This window comes from Saccoglossus kowalevskii, chromosome 10 (assembly GCF_978046115.1).
Source record: "Saccoglossus kowalevskii chromosome 10, keSacKowa6.1, whole genome shotgun sequence".
Lineage (NCBI taxonomy): Eukaryota > Metazoa > Hemichordata > Enteropneusta > Harrimaniidae > Saccoglossus > Saccoglossus kowalevskii.
This window is the reverse complement of record NC_140650.1, coordinates 14367556-14394616: the sequence shown is the minus strand read 5'-3', so window position 1 is coordinate 14394616 and position 27061 is coordinate 14367556. Positions and strand designations below refer to the sequence as shown.

The following is a 27061-nucleotide window of genomic DNA, read 5'->3' as shown; positions in this document are numbered from 1 at the left end:
TAATTAAAAGATCATTCAAAAACAAAAAAAAACATCAGGAGTAAAGGAAATTAAATATGATGTGAGGAATCTGTACATGATGGAGTGTATTGTGAAAAAATAACTTAAAATTAAGTAAACCGGAGATGAGTTTGACATCTGCATCCGCACGCATATTTGAGGTGACAATGGCTGCATGCGTATACATGTACTTTGCAGTGTGATTTTAAACAAGTAGAAGGGGTAAAAAAAATATCAATATATCAAAATTTAGAAACAAGCAGCCAGTCGGCTGAGATAGCTCTGCTGTTAGCAATGCACATGGCAATTAAAGAACAGAAGATATCATTAGAAAATGAACAAATCTGAGAGAGGTCCACATGTAGTACCTATATATGTAATATCAAAGCAATTGGACTTGCGGTTTTTAACAAGAAGTTGAAAATATCACTTTTTGCCAAAAATTACAAAAATATTCACCAAAATTAGAGAATTAATGATATCATTACAAAATGAACAAATCTGAGAGAGGTCCACATGTAGTACCTATATATGTAATATCAAAGCAATTGGACTTGCGGTTTTCAACAAGAAGTCGAAAATATCACTTTTTACCAAAAATTACAAAAATATTCACCAAAATTAGAGAATTGAAGATATCATTACAAAATGAACAAATCTGAGAGAGGTTCACATGTAGTACCTATATATGTAATATCAAAGCAATTGGACTTGCGGTTTTTAACAAGAAGTTGAAAATATCACTTTTTACCAAAAATTACAAAAATATTCACCAAAATTAGAGAATTAATGATATCATTACAAAATGAACAAATCTGAGAGAGGTCCACATGTAGTACCTATATATGTAATATCAAAGCAATTGGACTTGCTGTTTTTAACAAGAAGTCGAAAATATCACTTTTTACCAAAAATTACAAAAATATTCACCAAAATTAGAGAATTAAAGATATCATTACAAAATGAACAAATCTGAGAGAGGTCCACATGTAGTACCTACCGGTATATATGTAATATCAAAGCAATTGGACTTGTGGTTTTTAACAAGAAGTTTGAAAATAACACTTTTTACCAAAAATATTCACCAAAATTAGCGAATTGAAGATATCATCATGAAATTAACAAATCTGAGAGAGGTCTACCCAAGGTACATATACACCAAGTATCAAAGCATTCAGGCTTGTAGTTTTCAAGAAGAAGTCGAAAACATAAAACATTGACACGAACGACGACTGACAATCACTCATATGATAAGCTCCGTTCGACAAAGTCGACAGCGGAGTTAAAAAAAGTCCTACAAAGGGACGATGGTAAGTAAACAATTTTTCATAAACGATTTTGACAAACTACAACTGTACTTATTAGCTTTAGGATCTGTGAAAATAGAAAGTAATTAGCCAGACATAAATTTAATTTTGTTCCTGAGGCATTATATCCCAAAACTACAACTATTTTGTGCAGAGCTTGTTCAAAATGTTGAACTTTGTAGACGAAATAAACTCTTGTACTTTTGCCAACCAGCATTAATATGTCTGATAAAAAAATTTGACAATGCTCGCAAGTTGTTTTATTACAGGGACACATACATGTAAGTACATTTTTAAAATAACAATAGCAGCGAACATCGACATTCTTTTATCTTCAAAAGTACAAATGATTGGCTCTTGGCAATCAGTCACTACACACACACGCAAAACAGAAACAAGTGCAATGGCGAGTCTACTTTGTTATTGAGATGTTGAAATAGATTATTGTCAAAAATTCTAATTGTACATTACCCCCCCCCCCCCACACACACACACACACACACATCCTCTCTTCGAACAATGACATTATATGGTTTTACTATATACAGAAATATACTAACGTTTGTACATCCCATATCCTGAGAGGCGAAACTTGAAAATAACTTGCTGTACCAGTCGCAAATGAACTGCAATAAAGCAAAATGCATTGTAATAGACAAATAAAGAAAGGAATACATGGATTTTAACTTACTGTAAAACAAGCTATTTTCACTGACATTTAATTTCACTATTTTGATGTTTTGAGCTTATTCACTGTGTTTTAATTTCACAAATTTGTCAGCAAACAACAGGTTTATTTTCATGTAGAGTTAATTTTATAGTGGATTTTATTTTATCAACGAAAATAGTGAAATTAAAACTCAGTGAATAATTAATACATTTACAGTACTGGTTTGATTTTCACAGAATCATTAAATTCATCTATGACAGAATTAATCCAGTTTTATAATACCAAATTTCCAATGACAACAAGTCAATGAAAATGACACAGTCCGCGTTAAATTTTTGAAAGTTCTCTTTGTGCTTGTCATATTAAAGCAGAGGGGTTGTCGCGAGCGTGTCCTTGAAACTTGAGTTCCAAGTGGCATATACAACAGATTGCTTATTTACATCAAAACACGTGTTCCGTGTAGTAGTAATATGGCCAAAAATAAAAACAGCCGTTATTCGGCCATCTTTGATCTGATTATGAAACACACTGATATGTATGATGTAAGTGCCAAATACGAATGAAAATGGTACATAAATTGTGGAAATATAGTAGTAAGGCCAAAAAGTCAGATGGCTGTCAATCGGCCATCCTTGACTAGATTTTGAAACAAATTGTCATGGACATGCATCTTAACATGTATAAAGTACATGTACCGTATTTGTCTTCAGTTAAGCGCCACCTTCAATTAGGCGCCAGTGCCACAAAAACTTTGTATTTTACACCTCAATTAAGCGCCAGACAAAGTTGAAATTTTGGCACGTAATGATCGTGAATTGGGCGCCGGCGGATCGACTACCGGTTACCGGTTCGTAGCGATGGACACGATCGCGGAAGTCCCTCGCTGTTACTGTACGAATGGCTTTTATGTAAAAAAAAAAATGGTTTTGTTTTTAAAAATTTTTAAGAAATTGGTTTATAATCTCTTGAAACATGTCTTTTTAGTCTACTGTAGAAAATATCAGCGTGGTTTTTAATTTCGCAGTAAGTCCATAAAAACGAAATTAAAACAATGCGAAAATGTTCTGTTTCAAATGCGCTGTTGTCACAGTAAACAGTGTTAAATTATTCTTTAAATGCTCAGTTTACTTTCCAAAAATAACTAATTTCTTGATTTGAAAAAAAAAATCATGCTGTTTTTCCCACCAAAATCAAAGCCAAAATATCGCAAACATCGGCAAATCACTTCCGCATTGCGTTCATACATTATTTAAATGAGCTATGGTAATTTGATCACGTTGGCATCATCCAGCATTTTGATTGGTTAATTAACGACTTGACCTATCAGGTCAAAAAACGCGTTCCAGGTCAAGTCCTAGACAGGAAGCATGGCAGACATCGAATTGCGCCGAGCGTTTACATGCGACCAGAATCATTCGCTTACAATGAAATTAAGTTGAATTTTACTTGCATTTTATTTGTTGTACGTTATTATAACTACTACTGAGTAATAATCGTAACCGTGGAATGCAGCATGACCGGATTTTGCTACCGTGATCATTGACTACTAAGCGTTGAATTTGTGTTTGTTTTATTTTTCTGTTGATTGTACGGCAAACTGTGAATGTTTTCTAAAGAATGATAATTTTTGTATAACTTTCTAAACTGTCTGAAAATGGGTCATTTACTCAGTATTTAAAATAAAGGCTACAGTGACTAAGCGTCAGACTGTAATGTAAAATATTGTCAATAATCTATCACCAGAATGGAGCAAAAACAATGGCTTGTAACACAGTTACCGGTACTAGAACTTGAAGTGCTTGAAATAAGCGCCATTTGAAACAAAGTTGCTCAAATTTAACCACAAATAAGCGCCACCATGACGTGAAAGTGTAACAAAGTGGCGCCTAATTGAAGACAAATACGGTATGTGCCAAATTTAAATGAAAACTGACAGAGCGCGTTCAAGATACTGCATAAAAAAACAAAACAAGATGCCTGCCAGTCAACCATCTTTGATCCAATTGCGAAATAAATCGTCATGGACATGTATCCTAACATGTATAATCTATGTACAAAGTTTGAATGACAACTGACAAAGCATGTCCAAAATATAACATTTTCAAAAAACAAGATGGCCGCCAGTCGGCCATTTTTAATCGAATCGCTAAACCACTGCATGTGCATATGTCCCACATAAGGTACTAGGCACATGCAAAGAATGAACGGAATCGGTCCACAGGATTCTGAAATATGACTCTGGACAGACTGATGCACGGACGGACGAACGGACAGACACACGGACGGACGGACGGACAGACTCAGAATCCACTGCATGTGCATATGTCCCACATAAAGTACTAGGCACATGCAAAGAATGAACGGAATCGGTTCAAGGGATTCTGAGATATTACTCCAGATGAATGCACGGACGGAGACCAAATTATAAGTCCCCGTTTTCGGACTTTGTCCGAACAGGGACTAATAACTTAAAAATGACCAAAACAAATTCGAAAAACTTTTATTTTTGTGAGATGTACATTTTGCAATGCAGGAAAAATTGAATAAAAACACTGTAGATATGACAATATCACTGATGTTTTATAAACAGGCAAGTCACAGTAATTTTTGTAAAATTTAATTTGATTCTATCACACATCACAGGTGGCAAGTTGACAGAAGTAACATAAACACTTCTTTTGTAGATGGAAATAAAAAGGATTATATTTACTTGTCCCAGGGATTGAGTTTCACGGCCCATACTCTGTCTTGTGCATGCAATGTATAATGACAAACACCATTCTCTTTCGACCATAATTTGATTGTCTGATCTCTTGAACCTGATACAATTAAGTCTTGTTTGAAATCTACACAATTCACGTCCGCTGTGTGTCCGAGATATACATGACGTTTTCTTCCAGTACGATGGTTCCAGGATATAACGGCTCCATCCCTGAAGGGCAATTAAAAGGGAATATGGTAAATATGTAAACATATATACGTGGCATGAATATTTTTTTATATAAAAAATTCATAAATGTTTAACTATACAAACGGTTGAAAACAATTTGACTAATCACAACGCATTTAATAGCAAGACCTTACTGCCCATATAGAATAACTTTCACAAGAATAAATCGGCCAATAATTGAAAGATATGCGCAAAGACTCATAAGGATACCAAATGTCTTCTATAGACAATGGAAGCATATTTTGGGGATTTTCCATAAAGAAACTTTCAATGCCTTCATGAAATTCACTGTAGCAGTAGGTTCTTCTGGGATAAATTTCTATGAGAGGTGTTCATGCCTATATGAAACTGACTGTATCATTTCATTCATTGTTTAAACACGCGAGACACACTCACATCAAAGTAGGCAAGGATTTTATCAGAATTGATAATAGGTTGAAAGTACTCAAGGTATCACAAGAAAAATATATCATGAAAACTTTATCAATGATGACAGCATCAAACCCTTATTAACCCAACTGTCCAATATCATTACAGACATACAACACAATTTTTTTTTAATTTTACAAAAAAAAAATATTTAGATGAAGTATCTAAAATTTCTGAGCGCCTGAGCTTGTCATTTTAGTAATTGTCGTTTGTTTACAGGCAAAAGCTTAGAATAAATGAAAATTGCTCTACAACATGTATATACTCAATCCCAATACTGAGATGATCTAAACCACTTCTACACTTCACCACAACAGAGTACTCCTCTCCTGAGACATCATAACATTTCTGTAATCTATTCAAACCATGTAGCATCTCATCTTAAATATTCATTGACAAACCTCAAAATGCCAGCTGAAAATACAGAAAGTTTTGAATAAATTACCAGCAGATGGAGATAATGAAAAGATGAATAGAAAACCAGGTTCTAACTCTCAGAGCAGATACAAAAAGTTTGGAAAAGTATGGGTATAAACTTCAGACAAAGTGTGTTAATGTTATCAATAATCTAATATTGAGTGAAACAACATAATTGTATCAAGTTGAAAAATATACTGACTGTAATTATGATTACACTACATCGATCTAACAGCTATCACTATGTTAGGCAAAGTGAGGAAAATCTACTTGTTAGATTTCAACTTCACTTGTCAGATAACTGCTTTCAATTGCTGCACTCACCGATTAACCTACTTTTCAAAGCATACGATGATGACACTGTCAATGACTTTACTAACACACTTTTTTCCTTCATTCTTTTGATGTACGCGATGATTGCGATGAGTAGTGGAAATTTGAGAAGAGCATACACCATATAAGTAGCCAATACAGAAATATACGAAATGATAAAAGTATTGACACAAACTGTGCAGAAAAGAAGATTGCTTGATTGCAAAAACAGAGACCACAAATAAAAGAGATTTAGAAAACAAACAAACACTAGATACATACTAGTAGACAAACAAATTGGCCGAGCATACTTGTTGACACCCCTGAAGGAGGCATCAAGTAACAATCCATCAAGAAATTCAAAGGCTTCAGCTTTTCACGGCTCTACCAAGTATTTATGGTGTCTGTATGTGCTCTTTGTCAAGTATCCACAAATCACTTTCATCAACAACAGAAGTGGAAAATACAAATACTGCTGAGCCTTGTGGGAGGTAAAGAAGTCTTTAGGAGTGAGACGGTTAACAAAGCCATGTTTTTTTTATTATTAAGAATAAGGTCCCAGGAAATTATTGATCAAAATTAATTGTTGTAATTTTCCGAATTTATATACAGTCTAATTTATTGTGTGCAGTTTTTTATTTCACTCATATAAAACACACAAAGAAATAGGTCCAAATCATCCAAAATTTTATTGTTTTGAGGATATAATTTATGCATTTACATACAATTTACATAATTAATGAGGTCATACACCAAATGAATACATATCAGTCTATACATAACTTTTTACACAACACTGATCTATTGATTTTATTGTCATTTGAAAACACAACATGTAATGAATGTCATAAACAGATCACTAACCTATTTCGTGTTAAGAAACCTACTGTATTTGCTCTATAACAAGCATAACTTCAATAGAAGCAATACTCAAGCCAAAAATTATATGCTGGATCATAGAAATATCACTTACTTTGACCATAAACACACCTCTGTCATTTGTGTAAATAAAGCACATGGCTACTAACAGAACCAGCATGCAGGAATGGCATCGTAATATTATGACATTGCATACATGCAGGATAGCAAAATGCATTCAAAATGCTACAAAATGTATCATGTATACAAATATGGTGTTTAAACGTGGGGGAAAAGCCAGCTCCAAAGGGGAACCGGTGTTAAAAAAATACGTGTAAACAGACGAAGACGGCGTCGCGCCATCTTAATTGAAGCCGCTCTAAAGGTGGTGGTTTCGAGACAGCACCCCGATCTAAACAAGACCTTGCAATAGGTGTAAACACTTGAAGCCGTCTTTGAAGAGCGCCATCACGTGACCAGCCTCGTGCTGACGCTTAACTTTCACATTTTGTCTATTCTCGGGGGGGGGGGGGAGCATCCGGTCATTTTCAACGCATGGCAACCATTACAGTGAAAACAAAGGCCGAAAACCCTCAGAAAACGATACTTTGAGAGATAGTTGTTGAGACTCCCCTGAACAGTGTAACAAGATTACCTTTGTGTGTGTATCGCATATAAATTTGATTGTTCAGAATTACTTCAAAGTTGAGTTCCTGCTGTATTCTCGAATTTTCACTGATTCTTCGCACAGCGTTCTGCGTTCCTCAAGCAGCGCGCGCAGAGCCCATAGAAATGCGTGGTACAGTGGTACGTGTCTTAGCAACGTGGAACGTCTTGTGACGTTGCTCCGCCCCCGAGGATAGTATTCTCCGCTTTTCTACTGAAGATGGCGCAAAAAATGATGACGTCATGCCGATCTAAACTAAACCAGCAATACGTGTAAATGCTCCAGAGTTTTAAACCACGGATAAGGATTATTGACTGACCTAGTTTAGGCTAGCCTTCTCCCCATGTGTAAACACCATAATAGTTTATCAGGTCTTTTCTTTGTATACAATGTATCAGTTTGTATAGATAAAATTGATACATGGGAACACTAAATGTAAGCTACAATATAATATATAACCCATTGACATATAGTAATATTTCAAAATCTACATTAGATGAAAAATATAAACTATATTAACCTACAAGGGCCTGACTAAATGCTTGTTTACACGTACTTATAATAAAAATGAATTTCTTGAATTGCAGCTTGCCTTCAAATTTTGTATCTAATCTACATGTAGATCTGATATGTTTAAATGCAAAGATAACAATCACAAGCACATGCATTGTTGGACTGTCACTTTTACTAGATGAATGTCTCAGGTATTTTCCTGTCACAAAAATAATAAATTCAAAGTTGCATTTCCACTTAGTATGATCTGCAGGAAAACTCTTATTGAACCCAGTATCATAAGATCTTTCGATTTTGTATGGTTCATTAGAATCTTATCCAACATAATCCTGAAATCAAAAGTAGAATTACCCTCTTAAATACAAATAAATGGACTTGAGTTATCACAAAAATGAAATTCAAGTGTGGTTAGACATGACAGCATTTAATGCAGGCTAGCTTCACAACTCCAATATTTCAGGATATGTGGCTATATGAACGGTTTTTATCATTTATTAATAGCAACCAGCTTATACGCACGACAGGTCCACACCCAAATATATATATGATACACATGCAGGGGTAATCTTGTTACACTATACACAGTGTTCTGATAGTTTTCAGCCTTTGTTTTCATCGTGATGGTTGCCAGGCGGTGAAAATCCACAGACGTCCACCCTGAGGTAACTTACAGGATAAACTTACACATAACTTACTGATTGGTAAATTGGCCAGATATACATGTCCCATATATTCCATATATAAACTACAGGAGAGTGGCATCCTGCCAGCTGTACCACACAATTCATACAGTCTCATTGGAGTAAAGAGATACTCAACCAAATAAGCCATATAATCCCTATAGCACCACATAATCTACACATAACTTAACCACCATCTAACACAGAAAGTACATTACTATCAGTACACAGAGTATCCACTGAAGCTACAAGGACAACAACTCCCTATTCTATTTCAGAGTTTGAACTGCACGGAGGCATCAATGATAAATGCCCAAGCACTTTGGGATGATGCCCTATGAAAAAAATAATAATTACTTTATGCTAAGACAATTTTATCAAATCATACCTTGAAAATAGATGACCTCTCAAATGTGCTATTTATAATAGATGCACGTCCCTCTGGTCTGCCTAGCTGAAATCATGCAAGATGCATGCCTATATATCTGCGCATCATTTCACATTCAAGTTGTAATATAAAAGTCAAGGATGTGCAATCTCTGTAGAGTTCACCTAGTTGAGGTCAACACTTTGTACATCAAAATACTTTCCAATTGACTGTCAACATTGATATGCATTATCAAATCATCATCCATAATGTCATCAATCATTCACATTAATAAAATCCTTCAATGCCAATGAAAGATTAGAAATTATTACATAGCACCCAAAACAATAAAAATAAAATTTAGCATTACGTAAAACAATTATTTATATTTGTTAAAATTTTCCTAAGACCTTATTTGGGGTAAGCTAAATAACCAGCATGAAACGCATTCCAGATTATTTATGGCATATGAGAATACTTTTTTTTAGTTTACATTAGATGTGGTAGAAAAACAGCAGGTGAGGGAATCATGGAAGCAAACAGTTGCACAGGTACAAATCTTGTAAAATGTTATCCTCTGACATTTTTAACCATTATGACTCATTAAATTATTACAAGCACAAAAAAGAAAAGCTTATCACAAGAATACTGCAAAGTATGCACTCAGGCAGTACAGGGTCACATCAGTCCATAAGATCACCTTACTACCTTCAAGCATACTTCAGGGTATCTTTGGGATAACCTTTTAATATTTTCAAACTTAAAAACTTTTTTGTAAATTTTAAATTACCCAAACAATCTCATTGCAGGTAATTCAAACAAATCTATCCAAACTGAATACCTTTTTCAGTCTTGCAAAGACAAATAATACAAATACCTCATACTGTAAACTTGTAACTTTCCTGTGTGTGTTAACTTACCTCCCACCGCTGATAAGTACTGGTCCTCGTTTCACAAATCGACAGACATCATCCTGATGCCCCACACACAAGGCTCTTGGAGATCTTGGTATCTCACCATTAGGTTTGATTTTATAACAACAAATGTCGGATCCAAAAGTTAAAAATAAATGCTGATCTTCCACCTGTAACCATGGTAATAAACTGAAAAAAAAGGAAGAGAATAATAGGTTTATTATTTTATGTGGTATCACAATTTCAGGGTTAAGAACACAAGCACATTTTCTCAACAGCTTACTCAGCAAAAGTGCTCTTAAAATTGAAATCTTTCAAGCAGAACAGCTGTCGTCAAACATTGACGGCAAAATAGGGTGAAGGTGGCAAACTACGTCATATGCATAGTTTTGAATGATTTCCGCAGACGTAAGCACTGGTCGGTACTTCTTACAGCAAAAGCAAAGAAAAAACTTCAAAAAGTTGGAAATAATTGATAACTCAACAATATAGCCATACAAAATGCAAAATTAATTTTACAGAAAGTTACAAGGTTTACATATTACTAAAGAGTAAAAAAGTGTGGCATTAAAGAAATTCTAGTAAAAATAGAGTCAGTGACATAATTTAATATAAAACATTCATCAACAAAAAAGTGTACATGTGAAACGGAAATCGGGATTTATTCGGATGTACTTAATAATTTTCGTGATTCGATGATTTTACAGCATTTACGAAGACAAAATTTTCGCAAAAGTCGCTGACATTTTGTGTCATGACCCCAAAAAAATGATGACAGCTTTACTTGCGAAAATGTTTCTCTCGCATTATTTTGCTGGTTAATTTCTTATTGACAAACTTAGACATCAGTTTGTCGGTGCTTTTGACATATCGAGTACATGTCAATGTTTGTTTTTGTGGGCAATTCGTGCCAAAAAGGAGTCTGAAAATACGGTTATTTACATGATACAAAGATTTATGTTTTCATATGTCACACGTCGCAATGTTCAAAGCTATTACGTCTCAGACAATAGCTCCACTGTCTGATATACTCAAAATTAAATAATAATTTTCAGTGAAAAATTTTAATAAATTTAGTATTAAAATTCATTCAGATTCACCCAGTTCCTCTATTACAATATACCAATAAGCAGACATAACCAAGGTAACAGAAGTTAATTCAGGAAATTCTGCTATTGACAACCTCGCCATAAAAAAAAATGAATGGTATGTACTGTATATTTACACCAATCACCTACGTCAACAGACCGCATATCAATAATACAAGAAATCACAAGAATGTAACAAACCATAAATTAGGTATTCAAGAGCTCGTGAGATTGGAAGCGTGAGATTAGAAGCATTTGTACACACTTAATCATCCCTCGCAGTCCAGTATTGGTAATCAGACGTATGCGAGAAAAGAAGGTGAGAATAAGCAATTGTTTTATATCAAATCCATCTTGCATTTTTTCTAGGTGAGGTTATGCCCTCAATAATGTGTTATACGACATTATCCTGATTAGAAATGCCACCTCGCTATGTATCCGGCTCGTCAAGTGTTTACCTTACTGTACGCCTCACTTTTTAATCTCCTCTGCATAAATAAATGATATGACAGGCTGTGTGTTTTATAATGACGGGAAATTCTTTCAAGTGTGCGGTCAGCACTATAGAGTAGTAAAGGCGGTAAGAATTACAATCCTCACATCTCGTTGCCCGAATACCTGATACAAATTGCTTGCAATGATAACAAATAAATGACCAGAGTGAGAGAACAGTTTGATCACAATTGAATGTAACTGATCACATTACTTTCCTTGAAATATATCTACACTCTCCCCCTAGCTCTAGCTTCAACACAATCTTACAATGCAGAGCTAACATAAAAAAAAAAAAAAAGTTGTTCGATACAAGTTTAATGATTTGATGTTGGAAACTGAAACCATACGTAAATGATGACGTAATTAAGTCATAAATATTGAATGGTAGTGTGATTACCTGAGATTAACTTACGTTGTATGGAAAAAAAATTATTGTTGTGCAAATTACCAGAGTTCAAATCATCCAAGTTAAGAAGAACAAAGTATCTACTTTATAAAGAGAATGTTGAGCTATGTGCACGTTGTACATGTACAGATGCTGTTTTAGGAAATTTGGCAATGATACCGGCATCTACTGGCATTAACAGTCCGCGTTAAATTTTTGAAAGTTCTCGTTGTGCTCGTCATATTAAAGCAGAGGGGTTGTCGCGAGCCTGTCCTTGAAACTTGAGTTCCAAGTGGCGTATACAACAGATTGTTTATTTACATCAAAACACGTGTTCCGTGTAGTAGTAATATGGCCAAAAATAAAAACAGCCGTTATTCGTCCATCTTTGATCTGATTATGAAACACACTGATATGTATGATGTATGTGCCAATACAAATGAAAATGGGACATAAATTGTGGAAATATAGTAGTAAGGCCAAAAAGTCAGATGGCTGTCAATCGGCCATCCTTGACCAGATTTTGAAACAAATTGTCATGAACATGCATCCTAACATGCATAAAGTACATGTATGTGCCAAATTTGAATGAAAACTGACAGAGCACGCATAAAGAGATACCGCATAAAAAAACAAAAAACAAGATGCCTGCCAGTTGACCATCTTTGATCCAATTGCGAAATAAATTGTCATGAACATGTATCCTAACATGTATAATCTATGTATCAAGTTTGAAAAAAGACTGCCAAAGCATGTCCAAAATACACTATTTTCAAAAAACAAGATGGCTGCCAGTTGGCCATTTTGAATCGAATCGCTAAACCACTGCATATGCATATGTGCATATGTCCAACATAAAGTACTAGGCACATGCAAAGAATGAACGAAATCGGCCCAAGGGATTCTGAGATATGATTCCGAACGAATGCACAGACGAACGGACGCACGGACGGAAACCGAATTATAAGTCCCCGTTTTCGGACTTCGTCCGAACGTAGACTAATAATAGACTTTGGATGAATTATTTACATCTTGGTGAAAATAAACTTTACATGTACTGTAGATCAAGTAGTTAAAATACTATCATAGCAAAAAAAAAGTATTTTTTTAGACTACTGTAAAATCTGTATTTGAAGCCGCGGCTACTATTAAAATGGTACAAAGCAACAAAGAAGATGCAGCTTCTATTAGAGCATCTACACATATGAGAAATGATAAATTTTTGGTTCTCAATTGTTCAAAAAGAATGGGTGCGACTTCTATTAGGGATGCGGCTTCTAATACAGATTTTACAGTACTGGTAATAAAGTGTTTGTTTTTTTTTAGATTAATTCGACCAATGTATTTCTTTTCAACTACCGGTAATAAAATATTTTTTGGATTAATAAAGTTTTTTTTCAGATAGAACATGGGAAATTAATAAAATTATCTGTTGCATGTGTTTGCAGAATGTTGGGTTTTTGTAGTGCTTACTGAAAATAATTCTTAATGTAAAATTTGGTGTCAAGCAAACACTGCTGAAGGATGAAGTCTAAGGATGATATTTCAAAATAGTCACTGCAAATTTAGGATTCAAAGGAGATGTTTGACCCTTCAAAATATCACAATTGTCACAGATGGAATTTCCCAAAATGTGCTTATCACAAGAATCAACCTTGAGAGAGCTGTACAAGTACACCATCTCATGATATATTTAGATCTTATAAATGCTTTAAAAATGTGGAATCTGTGACTATTGTATTTTCTTTTATTAGAAGCGTGTGTGCTATTAAACATGAATGACAAAAGTGAGTATGGTCAAAATTAGTCAAGCATGTAATATTATTTTAATAATACAGTATATAATAAAGATCTTCTATTAAAGATGTGCTTTTGGCAAATATGGTATCACAGAGAAAGCGACCACTGCTGGATTTTTGTCTTATGGACGAGTGAAATGACGCAAGGGCTCAATACATGCAGGACATGCCATCACTACGTGGTTATGCTAGGAATTTTCACTCATATCAGTATTATCCATTGAGGGATAATACTATAAATTACACCCATTGGTTAGACAAGTGACACACATACGCACATAGGTAGCTTCAAGTTCCATTCATATTTTGAATATATGACAAGTAAATGAAACAGGCATATTATTGTAATATCAGACTCAATCTGAGAATGAACCACCTTAAATATACAATATTTTTAGGCTTGGCAACAATTTGGTATATTGAAAATCACTGTTGTCTCTCCTAGCTTCTGATGACATATGATATAGTGCATTTTGCTACATATATCCATGTTTGGGAATAAGGGCTTTGTGACCCTCTACCTTATTACAATGGTATTACAGCAATGTAATGCACTACATGTATCCTGGTCTCACCCACTCTTGCATGGTTGAGCACAAGCAACCACAGACCTTAACAAAGTTCTCTAAAAATCGACCAATGGATTTGGTCCTTCCATTGAGAGAGTGGCACACTCAGCCCAAGGTTTGGGGATTGAGACTTTTTAGTGTTCGACTTCAGGTAGGATTTGAACTACAGCAGTTGTCTATGCTAGCAGTGATCAGCAATAATGTAAAAGAAGGTGGAAGATGACAGATAACTATATGCTACTTTCACGTTATGGGATCTCGGCTTGTGCCTTAATTTTAATTTTTTTGTGTTTGCAAACAGATTGCAGCCGTTCACGTTAGTCGCGATCACTTGAGACTGACTCAGCTCCTGTCGAAATCACGCCCTCATTCGTCGATCTGTTATTTGACCCAAACATAGAAAATGTCACACATACAATGATAATAATAATTGCTATATTGAAATTATATCCAATTTGCTGTTATGGTATTTATTATGAGTCATCGTGTACATGACCGGCAAAGAAGATTCAAAAAACGATTATTTGTTCACATCGATGTAGCATTGTAAGAAAGAAAAAAAAACGGTTCAACAGCATATAAATATACACCATTGACGACGGTTTGCATTCCTAATCTGACTATATATCTAGCTGTATTTCCCTCTATCGTCATGTCATACTAGTATGAATGAGTATACAATGTAAGTTCTCTTAAATTCACCACTGAGGGCGTGATTTCGGGTTGTGCCAAGCGTTCAGGCAGCAAATCTTGGCACATGACGAGTTTTGATCCGAGCATCTATCAGAACTGAGATCAAGTTTTTTTCAGCATGTGTTGACTCGTTCTGATTATTCACACACAAGTTTCGAAGCGTGTCAAAGCCACTACATTGTCAACTTCAATTATATTGAGGCCAAAACAGAAGTTTGCAATTTGGAATAATTGTATTCAGTCGCAGTACAATTCTTGTAGCAATTTTATGATTTATATGTCCTGTAATGTGTTTTTAATGTGTGATTTAAATGAAAGATTTAACAAAGAAGATAACTAATACAAAATGGACTAACTTCTATTTTCAATAGTATAATTGGTCCTCTATGTTATAAATTAATTGAATCAGCAGCTCGATACTAGTAACCATTTCATTCATAAATATGAATAAGGTGAGATAAACTTAAAATACTTAATTGATTCAATTTTGAAAAAAACAAACAAACATTGAATTACTAAATTACAATCTATTCTATCAATAAACGACTCGACTGGTAACTGGTTGCAAAAAAAAGAATAGAAGAAGGTAACCATTAGATTGGTTTAATTCATCAATAATTCTCAAATCACCAGTGGCGATAATTCTACACTTGATCTTTACAAATCTGTGAATAATGGTAAAACCCAAATGCTGCTGAAGTAGAATCACAAGAATAAACATGTACTGTTTAACCAATTTTACTTTTCATAAGCGCTACAGTTTGTAGCTGTAAACTTTTCACTGGATTCTAGTTTCAATTTTTTCTTCTTAAATTTTTATTTTTATAAATTTGAATTATTTATTTGTTGCTAGGTTTTATTAATCAGAAAATTTTACAAGGTAGGTGGGTATAGTAAAAAAAATACAAAATAAGATGTACGTAATAACAAATTACACAATACTGTGAAACTGAAATAAAATATATGAAATAGAAAAAATATATGCGATGCAATACACAAGATATTAATCAGATTGGAACAACATTCATCAAAATGATAAAATTCCTAGTACTGGTAGTGAAAATTAAATGGTTTACAGTACTACCATTGTAATGAATCTAGTTCTTTAGACTTCATTTGAGGAGCAAATTAAACAACACACCCTGTCTATACACAGTCAAGAGATAACAATTCTGAATGTAAAAGGAGAGGTATTACTAAGTGTCTGATACATGACGCACTGGGGACTCGGCAACCGAAATATGCATTCACACCATTGGAATTCAGAATCTATAATTAACATACCCATAGTAAGTGTGTGGGCGGAGTATTGTTAATTATTCATTAATATTATCAGTTTGCGTAGTCAAAAATAGAAAAACCTGAGTGGTACAGGTACGAGTGTTCTATATATAGAACATGGAATTTTTTTAAATAACCATGCATGCTTAAACTCTTAAGGCTACTACTGGCATAATGCGATTACGTAAAAGCATTTTTCTTTTAAATTCTTGAATAGCAGGTTAACTTTAGTTTAGAATTAGTGTGGACAAGGCTATGAAAATATAGATGATATATTATATGAAAACTTTAAACACCAGTGTAACAATTACAACCTTGACCTTGGTTCAGAAACACCATGCACTGATTGGGAAAAATAAATTTTGAAGTACAGCTGTTGAAGATTTAAGATGGTGACAAAATTATTTCCGTGCGTGACATGCGTAATGTTCAATATTTGGCAGCAATGATACTGTGTCTGTTTTATCAATTTTTCTTTATAATATAATTAATTAATTAAGTAAAATTTTAACTATATTTTAAAAAGTAAGTATACAGTACTCATTTCGCCCAACCTCCCGCCCGCTTCCGGATTTCGATCGCTTTTTTTTCGCTCGCTTTGTTCAATTCGATCGCGCAATTTCCGCTTTTTTTTTGACCGCGCAAATCCGGAAGTATCCGCTCGCACAATCGCTCGCTCGCCTGACAGCGCAACCGCCCGCATTTACAGTTCATTACCTACTGTTTTATGTACAAGTGTATCATTTTTGTTTTTATGATGTTAAAATAAGAATAAATACAATCAGAAATTTATAGAACGACCGTTGAAAAAATACGGTGGATCACACAGCCATATAAAAATGGTAATAATACATATGCGTAGTAATAATGTCCACCATAAACAAGATCGAACCAAACATGTGAAATCAAATACGACACTGACACAGACAAAACTAATATGAAATAAAAAAAAACATTCTATTTTTGGTGGAGAGCAAAAAATGTCTACTGTAGAGTACGGTATTCGTTGAGTAACCGTGTGTAGGGTGACGGTTGTCATGTACACATGGTTTGGGTTTAACACGGGTCAAGTTGTAGTTATGTTAAAATCCGTGGCACCTATAACAATTGAAGAATATCTGCAGGAATAGTAAGACTGTGAAAAAAACGACTGATCGATTGTTATAGAATGACCGTAGTGTACAATTTGTCAAACAAATACAATACTTGCAAATGTAATGTCGCCAGCGCCCATCTTACTTGTCCGAAGTTGTCGAAGCAGACATCAATGGAGATCGCATTTTTTTACTAGGCGGCTGGCAAGCGGACTAACACGTTACATAAACTTGTTGAATTACAATTATGGTTTTTATTTTTGCACCCAATGTCTCGTTATAAAATAAAGGATTCAAATTTTGCAGGGTATTCTGTTTTTTGCGAACTCTGGGCGAAATACTTTCATGAGCTGTACGTAGTTCACTTACAGCCAAAACAAAGTCAGCTTGGACATTAAGTTGTGAGACGCGACAAAACACACGCTGCCATTAATAGATTACGTGAATAAAAGAACAAAATAAACGCAATCAAACGCTTTGGAAATAAATAGAACGCGTTGCTAAGAGGAATCGCACCTGCATCTCGACGACGTCTCCGGTCTTGAGCAGGGTTTGCGCGTCTTAGAAAAAATGAAAGTTAAAAAGGAATCAGTGTCAGGGAATCATTCACAATGTTTGCATGAAAAATCCCACGCGAAAGCGTTTTTTTTCCTGTTACAAACACTATGGTAACTGAATCCCGATTAATTCATAAATATGAATCGGTAAGGGTCAATTTCCTGCACTCCTTCAAGATTAAATTTGCCTCCGAAAATCTTTCGAACGATGACCTGGGAGATTGCCATGATTGAGTTCCACCATTTCTGTTCTAAGATTTATTCAGTATAATAATACAAATGTTCACCCAAACAGAGGTGGACATACAGTTTTAGCGATCCGAAGAGCTCATTGTCAACCGAGGCGAAGCACTACAATAAAAACTTTCCGTTCCCAATAAATAATAATAAAAAAAAACTTCTCGTTCCCGACATTATGAAATTCTTTCGTTTTGGGGGAAAAAACCTGAAAAAAACTGATTTTGACAAAATAATTTAGAAATTGATATTAACAATTATTCATAACGAAATGTATTCCATATGTACCCATAATTTTTTTTCATAATTACTGATTACATACGAATATTACAGAAAAAAATAATTTGCTATATTATCTATATTTGTGCCTTTTATTTGTCTTGAATCATGACTGGAAAGAGCTGGATGAAATTACAAACTATGTAGTGTGTTCGACAACTCATGTATGAACAACAATTTTTAATAAATATGATTTTACTGTATTTTTCTACATAAAAACAAAAGAATTTCACAATGTCTTTATTATCATAGCGTTGTTGGTAATAGTTGAAAATGATACATCCACGTGAACCTGCTTATATGAGATCGAAGGAGTCTCTGTTTTCAACAGCTGTATACATCTAACTGCGTCATCAAGTTTCCTTGTGGACCATGAGCTCTGTTCCTTGTTTGCATGTTATCATGTTCACACAATCGCAGACATTATTTGTAAGGGTGCCCTTTGAAATGGCACATTTTCTCGATGTTTTAGCGAGTACTCCGCGGGTATATGGCTTGTTCTCAAATCAGCATAATTTTTCTCGAGTTCACTCATCGCTTTCCCACATGCACTTCTCATTCTTTGCTGCTAACTTTTTTTGCACTCTAATATGTTGTTGTTTTTGTCTTTCTAAACATCGAGTTTATTTTTGACATTCAACGAGATCGCTTGAATTTTGAATTTGATGACTGTTCGAATTTATCCACTTTTACAGTGATCAACATTGTGTTCGAGTAGAGTTACTAGTAATTACAAGCCTGATTTACATTTTTCTTGCGGTGTGTTTTGTCAATGTATTAAATATTAATTAAATATTTAATATGCTTTGGGAAATAACATAATTATATTGCGCGAGTGAAAGATTTTGGCGAGACTGTCACAACACAATTTATTTATTTCCAACGCACGTGGTCGGCGCCTCTGATTGCGTTTATTTTGTATTTTTGTTTTCAAAATCTATCACTGGCTACGTTTGTTTTGTTTTCCTCAACAAATTAACTGTTCCGAGATCTCTTTCATTTTTCGTCCGGCTGTTGGCAATCCAATAATTCGTCGCCGCCTGTACTTAGACAAGCAATTAATTGTCACATTCATTATACTAGTAGTTTAAGTCCAATTGATTTGTAGAAATTCAGCTATGCGATGATTATATGTGCAATTTTGTTTTGCGCACCCAGACACGAGCAAAAGTTAACCAATAGATTTTCTGAACTACAGCATTCGTATTACTTATGCAAATTGAGTAAGGGTCATAGTGTGAGTTGCGTTCGCAAATAACAAAGTGTCAAATTATTTTGAGCGCCGTTCGGAATAAATTTAGTCAAAATCACACACAGAAACACACACACAACACACAAATACTAGTACTCAATACATATCGCGATTGACCAGTTATATAGCTGCTTGAACTACACACACAAGGACGTAAATATGTAAATACAGGTCACAGTTCGACTTGCGTAGCAAACGTTACAATGTGTCAAGTGATTTGAAGGCGTCTTTGTTCCAAAACAGAGAAGCAATAGGCGTTGTGTTTTGAATCGTCATTAAAACCTAAATTTATTACGAATAAAAACTTAAGTTTATACATACAATGTACGATCATTGTTACTCCAGCGGTCGGTTGGCAAGCGAAAGATGTCTCTGAAGCCAGCCATAGCAGGAGCGAGCGAGTGAACAAAAGTGAGCGAGCGGGCGAGCGAACAAAAGTGAACGCGAGCGAGCGGAAAAAAAGCGGTCGGTTTCCGGTCGGAAAGCAGCGAGCGGTCAAAAATTAAGCGATAAGCGGCCGAAAAAAAAGCGATAAAAGCGGGAGGTTAGGCGGAATGAGTACTGTATACAACAATTTCAGTTCACCTAGATGCCATTCTGATGAACAACATATCAAAGATTGAATAGAATACAAATTTCTTGAGTTAAAGTAACCATAAGAAAGTATTTTGATCACAATTTTATAAAAAAATATACATTCAAAACACATCAATTTAGTCATACTGAAAATTATCCATATTTGAAACGGTTAGATAAAGACATTTTTCAGTAATTGTAACAACAAAAACAAGTCATGCCATGATATTACGTTGTTGGTTGGTCCAACAGTAAACTGAAATGAGAATCAGAAATTGAACCAAATGACAGTTGAAATGTGTGACATGATGTATAATGCAATTGTGAAGTTCGATCAGTCAAACCAGGCATGTCATAGAACGGGGCTCAACAACAGCATTTACACCGTTATAATCCCATTATGATCAATGAATGTACATACCAAGTTTGAACAATAGCTGTCCATGCATGAATTAAGATCCGATTCCGGAATGACAGAAAAGCTTGATTTTGATGATTTTTTAGCACAAAAATTAAATCATGAAATGAATAGACATGCATATGTATCCCAAGATGTATAATGTGTGTGAAAAGTTTGAACATGATCAGTCCAGGCACTTCCAAATTTGAATTCCAAACAAATTTAACAAATGATTATATTTAACTACGTCCTTTACATTTTTGTCTTTTCATGTAAGAAACAGAAGCATGTGGAAATGAAGAATTATGATGTTATCACACCCATACTGACACATTTGAGAGTTTTATGACCTCCTATAGAAGAATTAAAGTGCAAATACGTTATTTTTAAGAGTGTTTAAGTGCTGGGTTATAGGCATTTAGTCATGTAAAATTGGACATATAGTTCAGCAAACAGCTTACTTGTGTAAAACATTACATGCTATGCCTATATTGTTCTTGAATTAACACATGGATGGCAGACGTTGTTTTATTTATATTTAATATTTCAGCTATCCGCAGGGGCTTTCAGATGGTGATTTAAATATTGTAAAGTTAATGTTATTTATGAGTCAACTTCAAAAGTCAAACCCATGTTTACAGTACTATACACAAGTTGATGTGCGTGTAAAAACAAAAATTCAACTTGACCTACTTGGTGGAAGGGGGGTATAATTAAAGCACAGGAAACATATAACAGACGTTGAATTTGGAAGGAGGATAATTTTGTATCGTAGGCGTCCAAACCACAATGAAAAACTACACAAATTACGTACTACAAACAGACATATATGAACTCAACATTATACACAAGCTACAATAACAGACAACATACAGGGAGAAATGTACACAGAAGTACATAAAAATACGAACTGAACTATAATAGGAGTTTGTACTTTGGTGGGGGGTAGCACGACTTGCTTTTTCACGTGCGTCAGTTTTTATGATCGGCAACTCCTTTTTGCGTGATGTCATTTAGGTGGAATGCTAATCATTAGAATAGTTATAGTGTCAAATAATTGAACTGTTTATACACTATTTTCTCACACACATCAGCGATGTTATTTATTGATGAAACCAATTTATTAGTCAAATAATATGAAAAATTCAAAGTCTACATAGCTTACTCTGTAAGCTATAAAAACTTTGGGTATATCAACCAAAAAACCATCATGTATAATCATTTTATTTTAAAATATAACTGAATGCAATATCCTGGATGCACATACCCATATAGACCTTATCTATGATTCCCCTAAAGTCGCATCCATTAGTAAATGACACTCCAGTAGTGGTTTTAATTTAGCCTCCCTACTAAATCTGTGGCACACTCACCCTGGGTACAGTGGTTTAATTTGGCCTCCCTACTAAATCTGTGGCACACTCACCCTGGGTACAGTGGTTTAATTTAGCCTCCCTACTAAATCTGTGGCACACTCACCCTGGGTACAGTGGCTTTGGGCTCCCAACTAAATCTGGGGCATACTCACCCAGGGTACAGTGGTTTAATTTGGCCTCCCTACTAAATCTGTGGCACACTCACCCTGGGTACAGTGGCTTTGGGCTCAGTCCCCATTTAATCTGGGGCATACTCACCCAGGGTACAGTGGTTTAATTTGGCCTCCCTACTAAATCTGTGGCACACTCACCCTGGGTACAGTGGTTTAATTTAGCCTCCCTACTAAATCTGTGGCACACTCACCCTGGGTACAGTGGCTTTGGGCTCCCAACTAAATCTGGGGCATACTCACCCAGGGTACAGTGGTTTAATTTGGCCTCCCTACTAAATCTGTGGCACACTCACCCTGGGTACAGTGGCTTTGGGCTCAGTCCCCATTTAATCTGGGGCATACTCACCCAGGGTACAGTGGTTTAATTTGGCCTCCCTACTAAATCTGTGGCACACTCACCCTGGGTACAGTGGCTTTGGGCTCAGTCCCCATTTAATCTGGGGCACACTCACCCAGGGTACAGTGGCTTTGGGCTCATTCCCCATTTAATCTGAGGCACACTTACCCAGGGTACACTGGCTTTGGGCTCAGTCCCCATTTAATCTGGGGCACACTCACCCAGGGTACAGTGGCTTTGGCTTTCCCTCTAAATCTGCATGTGGCACACTCACCCAGAGTACTGTGGCTTTGGGCTCAGTCCCCATTAAATCTGGGGCTCAGTACCATTGAATCTGTGGCACACTCACCCTGGGTACAGTGGCTTTAGCTTCCCCTCTAAATCTATGGCACACTCACCCAGGGTACAGTGGCTTTGAGCTCAATCCCCATTGGATATGGGGCACACTCACCAAGGGTACAGTGGCTTTGGGCTCCCTGCTAAATCTGTGGCACACTCACCCAGGGTACAGTGGCTTTGGCTTCCCCACTAAATCTGTGGCACACTCACCCAGGGTACAGTGGCTTTGGGCTCAGTCCCCATTGAATCTGGAGCACACTCACCCAGGGTACAGTGGCTTCGGGCTCCCTGCTAAATCTGTGGCACACTCACCCAGGGTACAGTGGCTTTGGGCTTCCCACTAAATCTGTGGCACACTCACCCAGGGTACAGTGGCTTTGGCTTCCCCACTAAATCTGTGGCACACTCATCCAGGGTACAGTGGCTTTGGGCTCAGTCCTCATTGAATCTGGAGCACACTCACCCAGGGTACAGTGGCTTCGGGCTCCCTGCTAAATCTGTGGCCCACTCACCCAGGGTACAGTGGCTTTGGGCTTCCCACTAACTCTGTGGCACACTCACCCTGGGTACAGTGGCTTTGGCTTCCCCACTAAATTTGTGACACACTCACCCAGAGTACAGTGGCTTTGGGCTCCCTACTAAATCTGGGGCATACTCACTCAGGGTACAGTGGTTTAATTTGGGCTCCCTACTAAATCTGTGGCACACTCACCCAGGGTACAGTGGTTTAATTTGGGCTCAGTCCCCATTGGATCTTGGGCACTCACCCAGGGTACAGTGGTTTAATTTGGGTTCCCTACTAAATCTGTAGCACACTCCCCCAAGGTACAGTGTCTTTGGTCTTCCTATTGTCTATATGTAGTATGTAGCACACTCACCATCATTCTTTTAACATGAAGTATATCCCTTGTAAAACAAGGAAATTTACATCATATTTATATTTGCGTGTCTGACGTACATGCTACATGTAGACCATGACCTCGTTAACACAGATTACCTACTTAATATTATATTTTATTTCCTCACCACTGGTACCAAGGATTACAGAAAAACAGAGTTGCGCAATACTTCCTTATTATGAGCATGACAACATTCACTAGGAATGCAAAATAACAGAGTTTTTTTGAATCTTAAACCCGGTTTTGTCATCATTCTAGAAAAATAATACTGGTATATAATAGATCCATAGACAAGCATGGTGAACAAAATGTCAACCCTTTTCCTGATTTAATTAGCTTGGACCTGGCTTAATATAGAGGACTTCGCATTTAATTTTTTTTTTTCAAAACCTCTGTCAAACTTTTCCCTCTTGATATGCACAACTATTGGCCTGACGGTTAATAATTACTGTTGTTCAATTCCCCCTAGAGCAACTAAAATAATCATTTATTTATCTAGTTCATTTTGAGACTGGCCTATTGGGGACTGTTCACCTAATATGTAAATATGTACAATACAGTTCTCGCGGAAGCTTTGGCTTTTGTGGCCTCATTGTCGCATACGCATGGCTTCATTGTCGCCTCAGCATCGCATCATTGTGGCATCAGCTTCGCGTCATTGAAAATTGAAGCTGTGTTCGCCTCTCTTATTTTGTGGCATCATCGTGGCCTCAGCTTCGCAGTCTCATGGCATCAACATGGCATCAGCTTCAAAGTATTGTGACATAAGTATGACCTCATTATTTTCACATGAAAAGGCAGTAGAGAAAAACACATGTACAGAAGTTCAATATGTATTCGATTTGAAATTCAAAGCGGTAAGGGAAATAAAATAATATGACTAAGAGTAAAATGACATTTTAAAAAGATATCTTGTTTAATTATTTAATGTTGCGAGTATTGGGTACCTAAAACTATGTGAAGTACATTGCAATCTGCAAGGTGAGGAGTGTCATATTGACTGCAAGGAAAAACGTGATAAATTTAAATCACACGATGCAATCGTCGTTCGGAAACAACACAATTTGCTATACGAAATGAAATGCCCGGACTACTAATACATGCAAAACACGCGAACGCCGCCTGGTGCGTCGGCGTTGTCGCCTGCCATCTTGATACAAAGTTCCAAAACAAGTGCGTACATTTCCAACTATGATTGGATGGTTGTGGTGGCGTCGGTCTGGTAAAATTTTACATCCAATTTTCACGATCAGTGACCTGAGCTCTATCTATACGTACTTTAAAAGTATTCTCACAAAAAAATATTTTCGAATAAAAACGAGCCACAGGCTTGGTAAAAAATCGAATAGCACTTGACATGCAGAAATAATTTATTGGGCTTCAGAAAAAAAGTGTTCATTTAGTTGTAGCCGTAAATATTTGGTGACCAGTCGATAAACAATTTGAAACTCATTTACACACGGAAGTCCTTCGATACTGAATATCATCGACCCCAATCTGGTTTACCTTATTTCCCAACTTGCAAAACTGATTTGTATCTCAGCCCAGTTTTTTTTTTTGTCCTTTTTTTGAACCGAGGCCAAATCCCAGTCGTTTGTCAAAATATACCGATGTTTTCAGTGAATGATTGTGAAGCCTGTCACAGCACAGTGAATCGACGCCGGAGATTGGACAGTACGACGACCCTTCAATTAGCGTCAAATATGCTTTGTTACAACATCATTGATTTGCTGAAAGTCGCCTGATCAGAGCACGACCTGGGTCACAGAACCATATTTGTCCGTATTATCAACGGGACTTTGGGAGAGAACCACACCCACATTTTCAACCATTTTTAGCGCGGAAGTTGCCAAAAAATGTCGAAAAACTTGTGAATTTTATGGATTTGAATAAAATAAAGCTAGCGATTGGTAAGACTGTGTAATAATATATCCCCCGATGCTCTTCGATTTTTTTTAATTTTATTTCAAGGCGAGAAATGGATAATTGAAGTTCCATCGATTTCAAGGCGACTGTTTCGCCGCGACAACTCTACGCTGTGTTGTAGTTTCACGAGGTAAAAAATATATATAATAAATAGTACTTGTTTAATTATTTGGTTTTACAGCCCGCAAATTACGGGACATGATTCCCATGAATTACGATAAATAAATGCTGATTGTGTTGAATAATGGACGTCGGGACCGTTTGGAGAAACCAACGGGCATCGATATTCCAAACAAATTATTGAGACACGGTCGGTAGACATTTCAAACAAATGAAATTATTAACGAAAGACGAGATTTTTCCAGATATTTATGAACATACTGTCACACCAAATATATGCAAAATTGACAAATACACAAAGAGATATTAGGTTTTATTTTAGCCTTAGAAATATTTTCTTTCACTCAGTCCATGCGTGGGACTTCTATTTAGCTTCATGGTCCTTCGACTTGTGTTCTCCTTGGGGGAAATAACAATAATTATACAAATCGTAAACTCAACACAGTCAGGAAAAGAAACCCGGACAACCATGTCGTACTTCTGTTGAAATACATTTTGTAGCAGTGCGTCACGTCAGAATATTGTTTAAAATAAAATAGTCAATCCCAGCCAAATCTAGGTCAAAGGGTCAGACTGCGTGCATATAATTATAGATAGTTAAAACAAAAAGTATTTGAACTTTTGACGGTTGTTCAACATCTATGCACGGTTACTAAACTAGTAACCGTGATCTATGAAAACCATAAAATTGTTAGTAGTCCTAATTTTTGCACAGTCGAAAATAAAGCGGAAATTCAACAAGCACTCGCAAAAGCGAGCGATTGAAAAGCGGAAGCGGGTGAGAGGTTGGGCGAAATGAGTTCTGTACTTTGTTTGATGAAGCGATGCTGATGCCACATTGTCGCCATAATGAGGCCACAATGAAACGAAGCGATAACCGCCTAACTTTTTAATGTCGCGACATTGATGCGATGCTGAAGCCATAACAATGCCATAATGATGCGATGCTGAAGCGAAGGTGAAGCTGAAGTGAAGCCAAAGCTTCCGCGAGAACTGTACTGTACATGTAGGTATGAGGAAAGTGTGACCAGATTTTCAACCAAACAAATTTAGTCACCTGCAGTTCAGACAGATTCTTTCGATAGTGCCATGAGGTTTCAAC

The 27061-nt window shown here is 36.1% G+C and overlaps 1 protein-coding gene across 1 annotated transcript in view; it reads right to left on the bottom strand.

Moving 5' to 3' along the window:
* Positions 1 to 27061, bottom strand: part of LOC144356516 (F-box/WD repeat-containing protein 4-like) — a 68856-nt gene that overhangs the window by 14889 nt on the left and 26906 nt on the right. The window contains exons 3-5 of the mRNA XM_085504288.1: positions 10091 to 10273; positions 4688 to 4909; positions 1868 to 1933 (exon numbers count right to left, since the gene is read on the bottom strand). Of these exons, the coding sequence (XP_085360414.1) occupies positions 1868 to 1933; positions 4688 to 4909; positions 10091 to 10273 (471 nt within the window). The remainder of the gene's footprint in view (positions 1 to 1867; positions 1934 to 4687; positions 4910 to 10090; positions 10274 to 27061) is intronic.